The sequence below is a fragment of the Cibotium barometz genome, chromosome 28 (assembly GCF_041138505.1).
Source record: "Cibotium barometz isolate CiBa-2024 chromosome 28, ASM4113850v1, whole genome shotgun sequence".
Classification (NCBI taxonomy): Eukaryota; Viridiplantae; Streptophyta; class Polypodiopsida; order Cyatheales; family Cibotiaceae; genus Cibotium; species Cibotium barometz.
Genome location: NC_141073.1, coordinates 46,633,946 through 46,646,145, shown reverse-complemented (window position 1 = coordinate 46,646,145; position 12,200 = coordinate 46,633,946). Strand labels below are relative to the sequence as shown.

General features: G+C 40.0%; 1 protein-coding gene across 1 annotated transcript; it reads right to left on the bottom strand.

Moving 5' to 3' along the window:
• Window positions 1-3,367: 3,367 nt before the first annotated feature.
• On the bottom strand, window positions 3,368-3,969 carry LOC147622868 (transcription factor MYB97-like). The gene is made up of 2 exons (XM_086822627.1): window positions 3,676-3,969; window positions 3,368-3,535 (listed from the first exon to the last, which is right to left on the bottom strand). Exons 1-2 carry the CDS (start codon window positions 3,967-3,969, stop codon window positions 3,368-3,370), a joined length of 462 nt encoding a protein of 153 aa, XP_086678753.1.
• Between the last annotated feature and the right edge of the window lie 8,231 nt (window positions 3,970-12,200).

The following is a 12,200-nucleotide window of genomic DNA, read 5'->3' as shown; positions in this document are numbered from 1 at the left end:
ATAAAAGCAACCCTTTTTATAACCTATATACACCCCTTCTATAAACTTTAAAATAATAAAAGTAACCCTTTTATATGGAAAATTTTTCTTTTTGATTAACAAAACTCCTATATATGTATACTTTCTATAACCCGATAAGAAAATGAAACCCCATTTATGTATATTTTTCAATTGACAAAAACCTCATATATGTATATTTTCTTATTAACAAAACCCCATATATGTATATTTTCTATAGCCCCATAAGAAAATGAAACACCCTTTATTAAACACACATGCTATCTTACATATTGCTTAATGAACTCCTTGGGTATGGACTGTTAAATACTAGTAGCCTTAAGTTACAACAAAGTAGAAACTCAAGGTCATCGGTGTATCATACCAAAAAATGGTCGCTGAATTGGTGCTAATTAACATGAAAGAAAAAGAGAAAAATCCTTGAACACTAGCCTTGCAGCATCCTCATAGCAATCTCTCAGACTATGATGAATTGTCATCTCCAATCTCAACACTTTAATTGGGCTACATGCTTCTTTAGTAACTTTATTTGTAAACTAGAACAAGTGAGAGGAATTGATCAAGGGTGACATTGAATTTGATGTTTTTGAGATCCTCCCAATGACAAGTGATACTCTAGAGAACTATTACTACCTTCTCTTTCTTTCTTGACATTTTTTTTCTTACATTTTTTGGGTGAACGCATGGTAAGGTGGACCAAATAACAATGTCCCAGATAGGTTTTCTATAGTAGCAAAACACTTGTCATTGTATATTTTTAAATGTTATCTATACAAATTAAATGTAAAGACTTCAAAAATGTATTATTTTCTTAAAACTAGGTTCTTTATACACAAAATTTCTTATGTAATTATAAATATTAAGTGCTTTGTGAGTGCTATTTATATGACTACTAGAAGTACGAAATTTCTTATGTAATTATAAATATTAAGTGCTTTGTGAGTGCTATTTATATGACTACTAGAAGCACAAAAAGCAGTCCACCTTACCATGCTTTCAGCCACAAGTCGTACTTTGGAGAACTATCACTGTCTTCTCTTTCTTTCTTATCAAAATTTTTCTGAAGTTGATTCTTGCGAGATTGTAAGCTTCGTGCAATATCAAGAAACTATTTAGATTTCTTGGATAACTTAAGTGGCACACAAGATTTTGTGAACACTTGGCATTGGGTAGGTTTCTTGGATAAATAAAGTGGTACACAAGATTTCTTGAATACTTGGCACATGTGGCATGTCTTCTGGGTTTTCTTATAAAAAAGGATGCCCATTCTATGTGGAATGACGACTAGGAGCAAGCATTTTAGCATCTCAAGCTAACGTTAGCAGCCCCAAATTATGCAACCTATGGATTCAATGAGGCTATTCCATGTCTTTGTTTTGATACATCGCATGTTTGTGATTTGGCACTTGTGCAAGAGACCAAAGGAGGTTGGTATCACCAACCTACTATTCAAGCTTGATGTTGTCTCTATTTTAGAAAGAATCAATTCACCACAAAGAGGGAGGCTTTGGGCATGGTCCTAGAAGTAAAAACATTTCGTCATTACCAAGTTCTAACTAGTCGCTTTGTCTTTCATGTTGATCTCATCAAGACTTGGTGTATTTGGTGAGCAAGTCGAGTGGATGTTGTTGTATTACAAGAGTTTAACTTTACAACACATACGTAGTAATGAGTTGTAGATTTTTTATTCTGATTGATTTCAGAAAACCACTAGATGGTGTGCTAGACCAGTTTTCTAGATGCATATTTCTTCACACTGGAAATGTTACAATGAAATGCTGATGTTCCTAATCAATGTAGCATTTTTGGAAGGAATGTTAAGAGATCATTAGAAGAGACTAGCATGCCACAAACATTTATGGTAGTAGAAGGTCAACTAAACATGCTAGAAATTGATCAGTTTTTGAGGAGGTGTGTACCAGTAACCAAATCATGAGAAGGTTAGTATAGGTCCAAATACTGGATATCTGCAAATTTTGGTACCAGTACATTTGAGCCAATCACATTAAATGGGTTGTTGACCAGTGAACGGGTTTCATATTGAAGCCTTATCTTGGCAAACTTCTATATGTGGTGCTAGCATATACTATTTCTTTCATACCATTGCATGATGAAGGTGTGAATCCACAGTGTGTGCTTGCATTGGGTAGAGTGCAAACTCCTTTATGCATTAATGCTTTTGGTTTGGTATTTGATGGCATGGGTGTAGAGACTTGTGGTTTGATATGTGATCTCAAAATCAGATGAGGGCATATCATCACAATTTCTAGAAGCAATACATGGGGGAACCCAGTATGGTGTTGACTACTACTCGCAAGGAATTGGGCTTACTACGCTAAAGATATCAAACTTTTTGTCAAAAAAAATTTTGAAAGATATCTGTGTAGAAATGCTATGATTTCCTTGCCATAAAATCCCAATTGATATGTACCGAAACTGATGAAATGCATGCTTCAGTTAGAACTTAGAAGTGAGCCAACGGTTCAAGTGTGTACGTGGCGCGGTGGGCTTAAACGTGGTCAAAAAGCAGATGTAAGTACTAACTACTAAGAACCTCCTCGTTGACCCTGGGGTAGAACACGTTTTAATCTAAAAGTACAAATTCCATAAAAAAAGATCAACAAAAAGAACACAATAGAGCTTGATTAAGAAACAGAAGAATAGCACACTGGCAGGTGAAGGCATCATGCGTACAAATTGGGGGAGTGGAGTCGAAGATTATGCATGTTGTTCCCTATAGACGGGGTGAACAAGCTCTCGAGCTCGCCAGTGTGGCCGTCAGAGAAGATAATATGGGTGAAACCTTCGGAGTGGATAGCAGTGGGATAGACATTGGCAACAGAACCATCAACTAAATTATTAGTTGTGGAGCTGTAGCTTCCTTTCAGGCAGCCTTGAGGGCCAAGAACGGCCTCGAGAAGGTCATTGTCATTACTCTTCCTATTATACATGCAGTCCGAATTGGCATGTCGTCGTTGGACTGAAGGGAGCTGCGCAACGACGCCAGTCGGCATGTTGGCGACGACGTCGTTGAGTAGGCCCTGAAATGGCAAACGGGGCATCAAAGATGAGTTCTCATCACAACGATCGAGTAACATTCCAAGGGGGTTGGAATCGTCCTCGCACATTTCAAACCCAACGGACTCCTGGCTGACCGCCGCCTTGGGACGTGCCTCGAAAAGTAGTTGACGATGCTTCTGCTCGTGAGCAGGGTAGGTGCAAGGCACGTTGAAAGGCAGTGGCGTGGCCGGCCTCCCAAAGCACGCGCTACTGCCCGCATGGTAACTGCCTGTACAGCCGACAGCTGCTGGAGCAATAGGAACCTTAACTACAGCGGACGTCGGCGTCTTCATCTTGTACGCCGTTGATGCCTTCGCATCGTCTTCGTTGCCCTTATCTTGTACGTCGTTGATGCCTTCGCATCGTCTTCGTTGCCCTTCCGCTTAGCCTGGCGCCTCATCTTCTTAAGCAGCGTGTTCCAGAAGTTCTTGATTGTGTTGTCTGTTCTCCCCGGCAGCTGGAAACGTACATCAACAAGATACCAACTCAAATTGCGATGAAATCCCACTGACTTAATCAGCTTCACTCAAGAATCATTAGTTCAAGAATACCATCATTAAGGTGCCATCATAACCTAATGTTTGGCAGTGATATTACCAGAGCAGCTATCTTGGACCACTGGTTGCCGTAGAGGGCGTGGGCCGTGACTATAGTCTGCTCCTCTTCGGGGGTTAACGGGCACTTGAGAAGACCCGGGCGAAGGTGGTTCTTGTAGCGGAGACGGCAGCTCTTGCCCCATCTCATGAGGCCACACTGCATTCCCACGGAGTTCCAGTTGCCCTCCCCGTGCTTCCTCACGAAGGCCAGGAGTGCTTCGTCCTCTGAGGGCGTCCAAGTTCCTTTCTTCTTCAGCAATTTAGATACACTAAGCCTCATCTTCCCCACACGCATGATATCTTCCCCCTTCTCCTCTCTCTCTCTCTCTCTCTCTCTCTCTCTCTCACACACACACACACACACACACACACACACAAACGCACGCAGGTAATCCCAAGTCCCACATTCACTCAGCACTCTCTCTTTCTCTCTTCCCCCCCTCCCGTATGTACGAACCCATGTCGACTTCTCTACTCACGAGTCTTAGCAAGAGAGACCTTCTTCCACTCCGAACTTTATTGCCGCCACGTCGCAATCGGGACCTCTTTCACGCTTTACATCCCCTTCTTGTTCCTATGATCATTACAGTCACGCTACGTTGACTTAAAGAAGAAAATTTTATCACAATGATCTCTAAAGATTCATGCATATTTTACAAAATCATGGGCCCTACTTAGAGTACGGAAGCATCACGAGGAGGATATATAATTCCTTCATATCTCACATTATCTTTCAAATATATAAAACACACCCCTGAAAGCTAGTTATTGCCATTCTCTTACCTACATGTTATCAACGTAGGAATTAGTAATGCACCACTAAATTTTATTTTATTTTTATGAAAGGTAGATTCTATTATAAGAGAGAAAAGGATTGTTAAAGACTTTGTTCGTAGAAGTCTTAACTCCTGGCTTATAAACTAGGAACCTCTAGAGAAGCCATTAGAGAGAGTAACAGTAGTTTTGAATGTTGCAATATCGAGGATGCACCGAGCTAGCTGTTGCACTTCTTCCTTGAGATTCTTTCCTTCCTGTACCAGTATTCTAGCTTTCCTACTGGATTCTTCGCTAATGTATGTGATTTGATCAGTGTATTGTTTCTCCACAATTAGGGTTTGCATGGCTTCCTCCATCTTGTTTGTTGAGCACACTTCCCACATTTCGGATTTGGCATCGGCCCACTAGTTTAATCTGCACATACAAGCTTTCTCTCAGGCAAGGCAAAACATCTATGAGCACGTTGTGAGGGCTCTAGGTGATGGCCTCTAGACACCACACAAGTGTGAGATGTGCAGATACAAAGACTAGGGGCTCCCAAACCACCCGCTCCAAAGCACCTAACAACATTGTTGACATCCTCTATCTTTCAACTGACAAGCTAGACACCTCGACCCTTTCAGCCAAAATGGCAACACTCACAAAGCCCATTTGGGTTTGACCTAACCCTGATTCTCAAATCTCAAAGTCTCATTCTTAATCTATTTCTCTCAACATATTGTACCCAAGATAACATACTCAGCCACATCAAAATACTTGATCATTTCATACACAACTTACTCAGTCAAAGCCCATTTGGGTGTTGACCTAACCCTGATTCTCAAACCTCAAAGTCTCATTCTCAATCTATTTCTCTCAACATATTGTACCCAAGATAACATACACAGCCACATCAAAATACTTGATCATTTCATACACAACTTACTCAGTCAAACCTTTTGCTCAATAGCCCTGAGACATGGGATCAAACAAAGCATAACAAATATTAACATAAAAAGAGAGAACCTTCCTAGATGGATTTCAACAGCAAGGCTTCAAAGCAACATCCTCTAATTCCCAACTCCAAGCTTCAAGCTCCAATGATGAAATCTGTAGCCAACTCTGTGTGTCTTCTTCAAACACACAAACTAGTCCTCATAGCAGTAGCTACAGGTGAGCATGCATGAGGTTGCACCAAGTCTCTAACAAAGATGTCACATAGAGTCCTTCCCCTTGCTCCAGCACCTCAGCTTTGCCTTTGTTGAGTCTCAAAGTAGAGCAATCGCAATTGCTAGCACCATTGGTATCCTTATGAACGTGAAAGGAACACATGCATGGGCTAATCACAACTCACTGTAGGCCCCTATAGGATAGAAGACATGGTACCACAAAAAGTGTTTTCCTCACGAAAAGACCACCAAATGAAGCCTTCTTGCAGCAGTTGGCTCAAGTTGCTCCAAAACACTGAAGTATAACCTCTTGTAGAAGATGACGTGATGATGAAAATGCTACTCAATACGACCCCTAATGTGCGCCAATCTGTTGCTTAAAAACTCCTACAAAGTAGCCTTCCTCTACCCCTCCTATGGCTACTTAATGATAGCCCAAAGTGCTCTTCCATGCCTAGTCTACACTTCTACATATACATGCTTGACCTCTCCAAATGGTCCACAATGCATTAATAACCACAGGTTAATCCGATACATCAACTTGTAGAGAGTCTATTATGTATATAAAAATGCAAATCCTAACTAATGGTATCGCTTAGTGAATTTCCCACTAAAGGACTCACAAAAATGCACAACTAGAAAACCCCTAGGATGGAGCTATGAGATAGCATGCATGATCAAATTGGCAACCACCCCACCCCACCCCCCTTCTATTTTCAACTACTTGATTTTTGCTCTTCCCTGATTGGTGTTCCCCTCCTATGCTGCAAAAAAAGTAGACTACCACTTATGCATAGATACTAGATGCCCATGGCCATGTATCACCCCTATGCACATGATTAATGATTAATGATTACACACCTCTAACACAACCTTACATTCATTGATTCATCTCTACATCATAGACATGCTTTGACTATGTACAACCATCCCTTCTTGGACTTTAACTCCCAACCTACCTATTCTATCATATGAGGGTGGATGCATGGTAAGGTGGTACACTTTGGGCTAGTAAAAATAGTGATTTTTGGGGTGTGGTTTGTAACTAGGAAATGAACTTTGAATTGGAAAAAAAATGAAAATAATTTGAAAACTAAGAAAAGATAATGTACATAACTGAAAATAATTTGAAAACTAAGAAAAGATAATGTACATAACTGAAAAGATAGTGGGGGATAACTAAAAGTGGTGGGGTATTTTTTTTTCACATGCATTCTCTGCAATGTCTCATTAGAAAAACTCAGAGTCAGTAAATTTCCTCTCTCTTCCTCTTCCCCACTTCCTCTCCCCCACTAATAGCTGCTTGAGAAAATGTATGCATCTTCAGCAATGGCTAACTCGAAGGCAACGACGAAGATACAAAGGTGGCCCTTCTCTCTCTCTATCTCTCTCTCTCTCTCTCTCTCTCTCTCTCTCTCTCTCTATCTATCTATCTATCTATCTCAAATTGCTCATCAACCTGCTAATTGAGCTCCACAAATGTTGGTGGTCTTGAGCTCAATATATGAGAAACAAGGAGAGTGTGTTTGCTTGTCTAACCAATGTTTTCTACATGCCAGAAGCAGGCACCCACCAAGTTTTGCCACTTGAAGTTAGAGACAGAGCCATTGAAAGAATTTTGTAGGACTTCAGAGGATTTTTCTAGAGTGTACGGTCTCAATCTTGAGGGGGAGGATGCAAGGTGTCTAACTCCCAATGAGGTGCCACCAAAGCATTGGCTAAGAGTGTTTTCAAAGCTCCTCGAGAAAGATAAGAAGGTGATGTTGCGAATGGCAAAGCATGAGGACTACCTACCCTTGTATATATTATATAAACAGGTTTACCAAACTACACCCTCAAACTATTATGTGGGCCTTCAATTTTCCCGAGGCAACGTCCACCAGGTCTGCACAAACCGATCCTATGAAGTGGGCCGTATTTGCTAAGAGCAGGTTGTTACAAGTGTCGATGGTAATTGCACAAGTGTCGATGGTAATTGCACAAAAAAAAGAACTCAGTGGATGTGCGAGGTAGGTGTATAGTCAATGTCATCTATGAGCTATGGTGTAACACTATCTCAAGATGCATGCACTCCATTGACACAAGGTAGCCTATATGAGGCAGAGGTGGAGGTCTTAGGTGAGGTGAAGACATTACTGGATGACATTCTACTGAATACCAAGTGTAGCAAAGAAGCTGCATTGCTGGCTCTTCGTACAGACAACGAAGGTAGAGGAGGCAAAGTGCATCTTGCATCGCATTGAAGGTTCAAGTACTACACTATGATGCGTCCATCAAATAACATGTTCCATGGTGCACAAGAATAAGCAGAGTGGCAGCTTCAAGATAAACTTTGCATCACTAGAGAAGCTCTAGAAAAAGCAAAGGTATGTATATGTGTTTTCTACATATAAAGAAACTCCATGCCATGTTCATTGCCTCTTTGTCTGTGTTTATAGTCCGATTTAGATCACAAGAATGAGGCTATGGAGAAAGCAAGTGCTAGTAGAGCTTTCATGATAGGTGTGAAGTTAGAGAACTCTATCACGATGATCATTCCACAACCACCAAAGTATCATGCATTTTGCTACTCTTATGTATGTGTCAAAGGAAAGTGCATTGCAATTGGTTGTAGCCACGTCATACCTGAAGAGAAGCAAAAAAAAGGTGGTAAGGAAACCACCTTGGTCATGCCATGCTTGAAAATAAAGGTAGCAATCTATACTATTTAACTGGTTTTATTTGATTAGCACTACTGGGTATTTGTTAATACCACGCCTATAGGAAACTGGTTGAAACCCATTTACAATGCTTCCAAGCTAATAAAGTGGGTGCCAATCTAGTGATTGAAAACCCTTTAAGCACTTGCTATATGCCAGCTTGTTGGAAACTGGTTGAAACCCATTTACAGTGCTTCCAAGCTAATAAAGTGGGTGCCAATCTAGTGATTGAAAACCATTTATTATGCTCCAAACATATAAAATGGTTGTTAGTGGACTCAAACCAATAGTCAAAAACCCTTTCACGTGCCCCTTCTCTTATAAACTTATTGTCGACCAGTTGCCATTTATTCTCAATCTATAAACCGGTTGCCAACAAGTTGGAAGCCAGTTGCCATTTGTCATGCTCTCAATTTATAAACTAGTCAACCAGTGGTGGTTATAAACCCTTCGAACCCATAAATTGGTTTCAAACAAAGGGGTCAGAAAACAAGGGTTAAAAACCATTAAAGTGGCCCAATTTATAAACTGGTTTTAAACCAATTTATAAGTTAACAAGATGTTTATATAACTGGTTGTCAACTTATAAATTGGTTTTAACCAATGGGTTGTAATCACAACCTATTATATGGTTATCAACCGGTTGGAAACTTGTGGTAAAAAACCCTTAGAGGTGCCCCAATTTATAAATTCGAAATCCACCTGTTGGATAAACCATCAACCGATTCCAAAGCTTTGTGTTGCAAATCATATGCTTTGCTCCCTACCTCAAAATTGATAGATGAATTACCATGTTTTGAAGCGATTTGTGTATGTATTCTTCTAATCATTTCAAAGATGTGCTGCTACCAACAATGAATTTTAAAATGTGCAGGCTACCCTTCCGTCTTTTAGCAAGGAGGGGCAAAAGTAAGACATGAACATGTTGATCCGAGTGACGTTGTGGAGCATAGGCTTCATTTTCCGCATGGAGAGGAAACCCCAGAGCAAATGTCTTGTGTGGGAAGAACACCTGGTGAGTGTTTTTTGATCTTCGTCATCATGCTTTCACATGATGAGGCCACACTATTGATTCAATAAGTGTTATCATTGTTGGCTTGGAAGAAGGGGAGGGCGATGTCAACAAGGAACCAAAGAGCACAACTCCAAGAACTAAGTTGAGCGCACGAGAGCTATCACCCCCGTGAGGCATGATGGAATAAGCTCTCCAAGTGGGCATAATCACATTGCAAGCGTAGAGCTGGGGCAAGCATGTACTAATCGCGTGACTCATTCTAGGACGCCAAAGAAGAAGGGTTTTGATGATCAGGATGAGCTAAATGCTCTCAACTCTCACCGGTGAGGCAAGAAGGAATCTCTCCAAACGAGCAAGCTTGTACTAACTGTGTGATGCATTCTAGGACATCAAAAAGGAAGAGTTCTGATGATCAAGGTGAGCATTATCTATGAGTCATCTGAAAAGACCTAACCACTGTCCCTAGTGCTAGCCACTTATATTTTCTTGTTCTTGTAGTTGAAGAAACTTCACCGAATGTAACCTTGTGCCAGCTAGAGGAAGAAGAAGAAGAGAAAGATCGATGTTCTGCTGCCCTCAAGGGGTGTGCACTCAAAAGAAGATGTTCTGCTATCCGAGAAATTAGCAAAACAACTGTAGCATCATTTGGGTTTATAGAGGGTGAGAATAGAGAATTCAGAGTTAGAGAAGATAAGCAAGCATCATGTGAGAATGAGAACGAAGCTACTACTACTGAGCTAAAAGAAGCCAACGATCTAGTTGGTTAAACCTCAAAACCTAAAGGGCGCAAGATATGCTTGTAGCCATCTGTAATAGAATACTCCCCTTTTTTACTCTGATCATCTCCTACAATTAATAGATTTCAAGTTACATTTCGCTAATATCCCATTATATTCCTCTTTTGTTGCCGTCTCTACTCTTCTATGATTCTATCTGTGCATTGTTTCCTTCTTTTATCTATTCCTTCTTTTATCCATGTCTATGTTTATTATGTTACTCATGAAATTTAGTGCTCGGGACTATGTATTATTGTAGCTTCGATGATTCATTTCTCATGAATATTTGATTGGATGCATGTAAACCTTGTTAGAATGAAGATTTAGAAAGAATTCCATGCCCGTGGGGGTTTGTTAAAAAAGACATCCTTATTACTGATGATCGAGCTAATTCCCTTTTCAACTCGCTATTCTTAAAAATGGCGATAGATAACACTTGCATTACAACAAATGGGAATATTAATCCTAAATTGGGGATTCCAATTAATACAACATTGACACATGAAGACACTCAAGTACTCAGTAACAATGGTAGAAATGACGCACAATGAAGAAGAAGAAGACTTAAAATAATCTTAATACTTCGAGTCTAATCTATACATACATCTGGTTTTATTCTGTTTATGATTACAACATATATTATATAATCATACACTGTACTTTACAATTGATTAGGGTTGGGAGGATGTGAGATTGACGAGGAGCTGGGCTTTATCTTCTTCAGTGGTCTTCCTTCTTCTTCAGCTTCATCTAATGGGAGATCTATTCTTGGCAGTTGCACCTGTGGAAGAAGGCAACATTTGTGGAGGAACACACCGGCTCTTTGTTGTCCTCATTAGATATTTTTTGCCATAAGGAGGTAATGTGTCTAGCTTATTAATTCCTGCCCCGCAAGAGCTTGGATTGTGTATGACAAGTAGTAGGGGCATCTTAGTGCTTGACATCCATGCCCCTAATAAAACACATGCAATGCAAATTGTTTCTCCACTAGCACCACTTTCTCGCCATTCAAAGGCACATCACATCCACCACAAAACCTAGAGAGTACTTTCAATGCAAATAAAGGAAATTTTGCATTGTCTTTTGAGATCTTTATGAAATATAATGATTTGCGCATAAAAATTGTAATCATCATGATTCAAGTCAACTTACTAATAAAGTGTCGTAAAGTGTACGTACCTATTGATGATTCAAATGTCTTATATATTCAATGAGACCAGCATCCTTTCTATGACCTGTTAATTTGAACTGCTAGCACCCAATGATCTTGATCCTCCTTCTCTCTCTAGCAAATTATCATCATATACAAAAACCTGGAAGCAATGTAATACTTTAATCGATAAAATACACGTAAAATGAATATTAATAGCTTAAGAAATTTTTGGTATTGTTACCTGTTGATTTTCATCACCCTCAAGCATTTTGCTTGTCCACAAAGGGATTGTAGACTTACTATCTTCATGTACGGTAACTGCTATATATTTGCCCATATGCACCAAACCAAGACGGCATGTAATTACTGCAGCCTCCTCCTCGGAAGGAAATTGTGGGTTTCATATATCCTAGCTTCATTGAACATGTCCTTTAATATCTCTTTGCTAGGCAGATACTTAGAGTCTTGGACTGTAGAATTAACTAGGAGGTGTTTGTCAACTCCTTGATCTACCCACCCCATGTCTACTTCACTATAGTTTGCTAAAGCAGCCAAGCAATAGTCTTCACGAATATTGAAATGATGCATAATGTCTGTTAGTAATACATAATCACATTGTTTGCCATAGTAAAATGCTAGGCAAAGAAGGAAGTGACAAGTCCCTCTATTCATTCTCATTAGGTGGATTGGCTTCCAATGGGATTATACTCATAGGTGATGTTGCATCGACACCAACAAGGGATGTGGGAAACGTTTCCTTTTCGGCCTCTACCCTCTCCTCTGTTGGATTGATAGCCACCTCTTCCTGAATTCCATCATCCTCGATTGGCACTTGACTGCTTGGTAAATCCGTTGTCTAGGGCTGAAAGTCTTGGAGATGCAAAAAACAAAGAAATCCATAACTGTATTAGAGAAGGCGAAACTTCTTTGAGTGCAATGGGAATTTCTCCTCTACTCT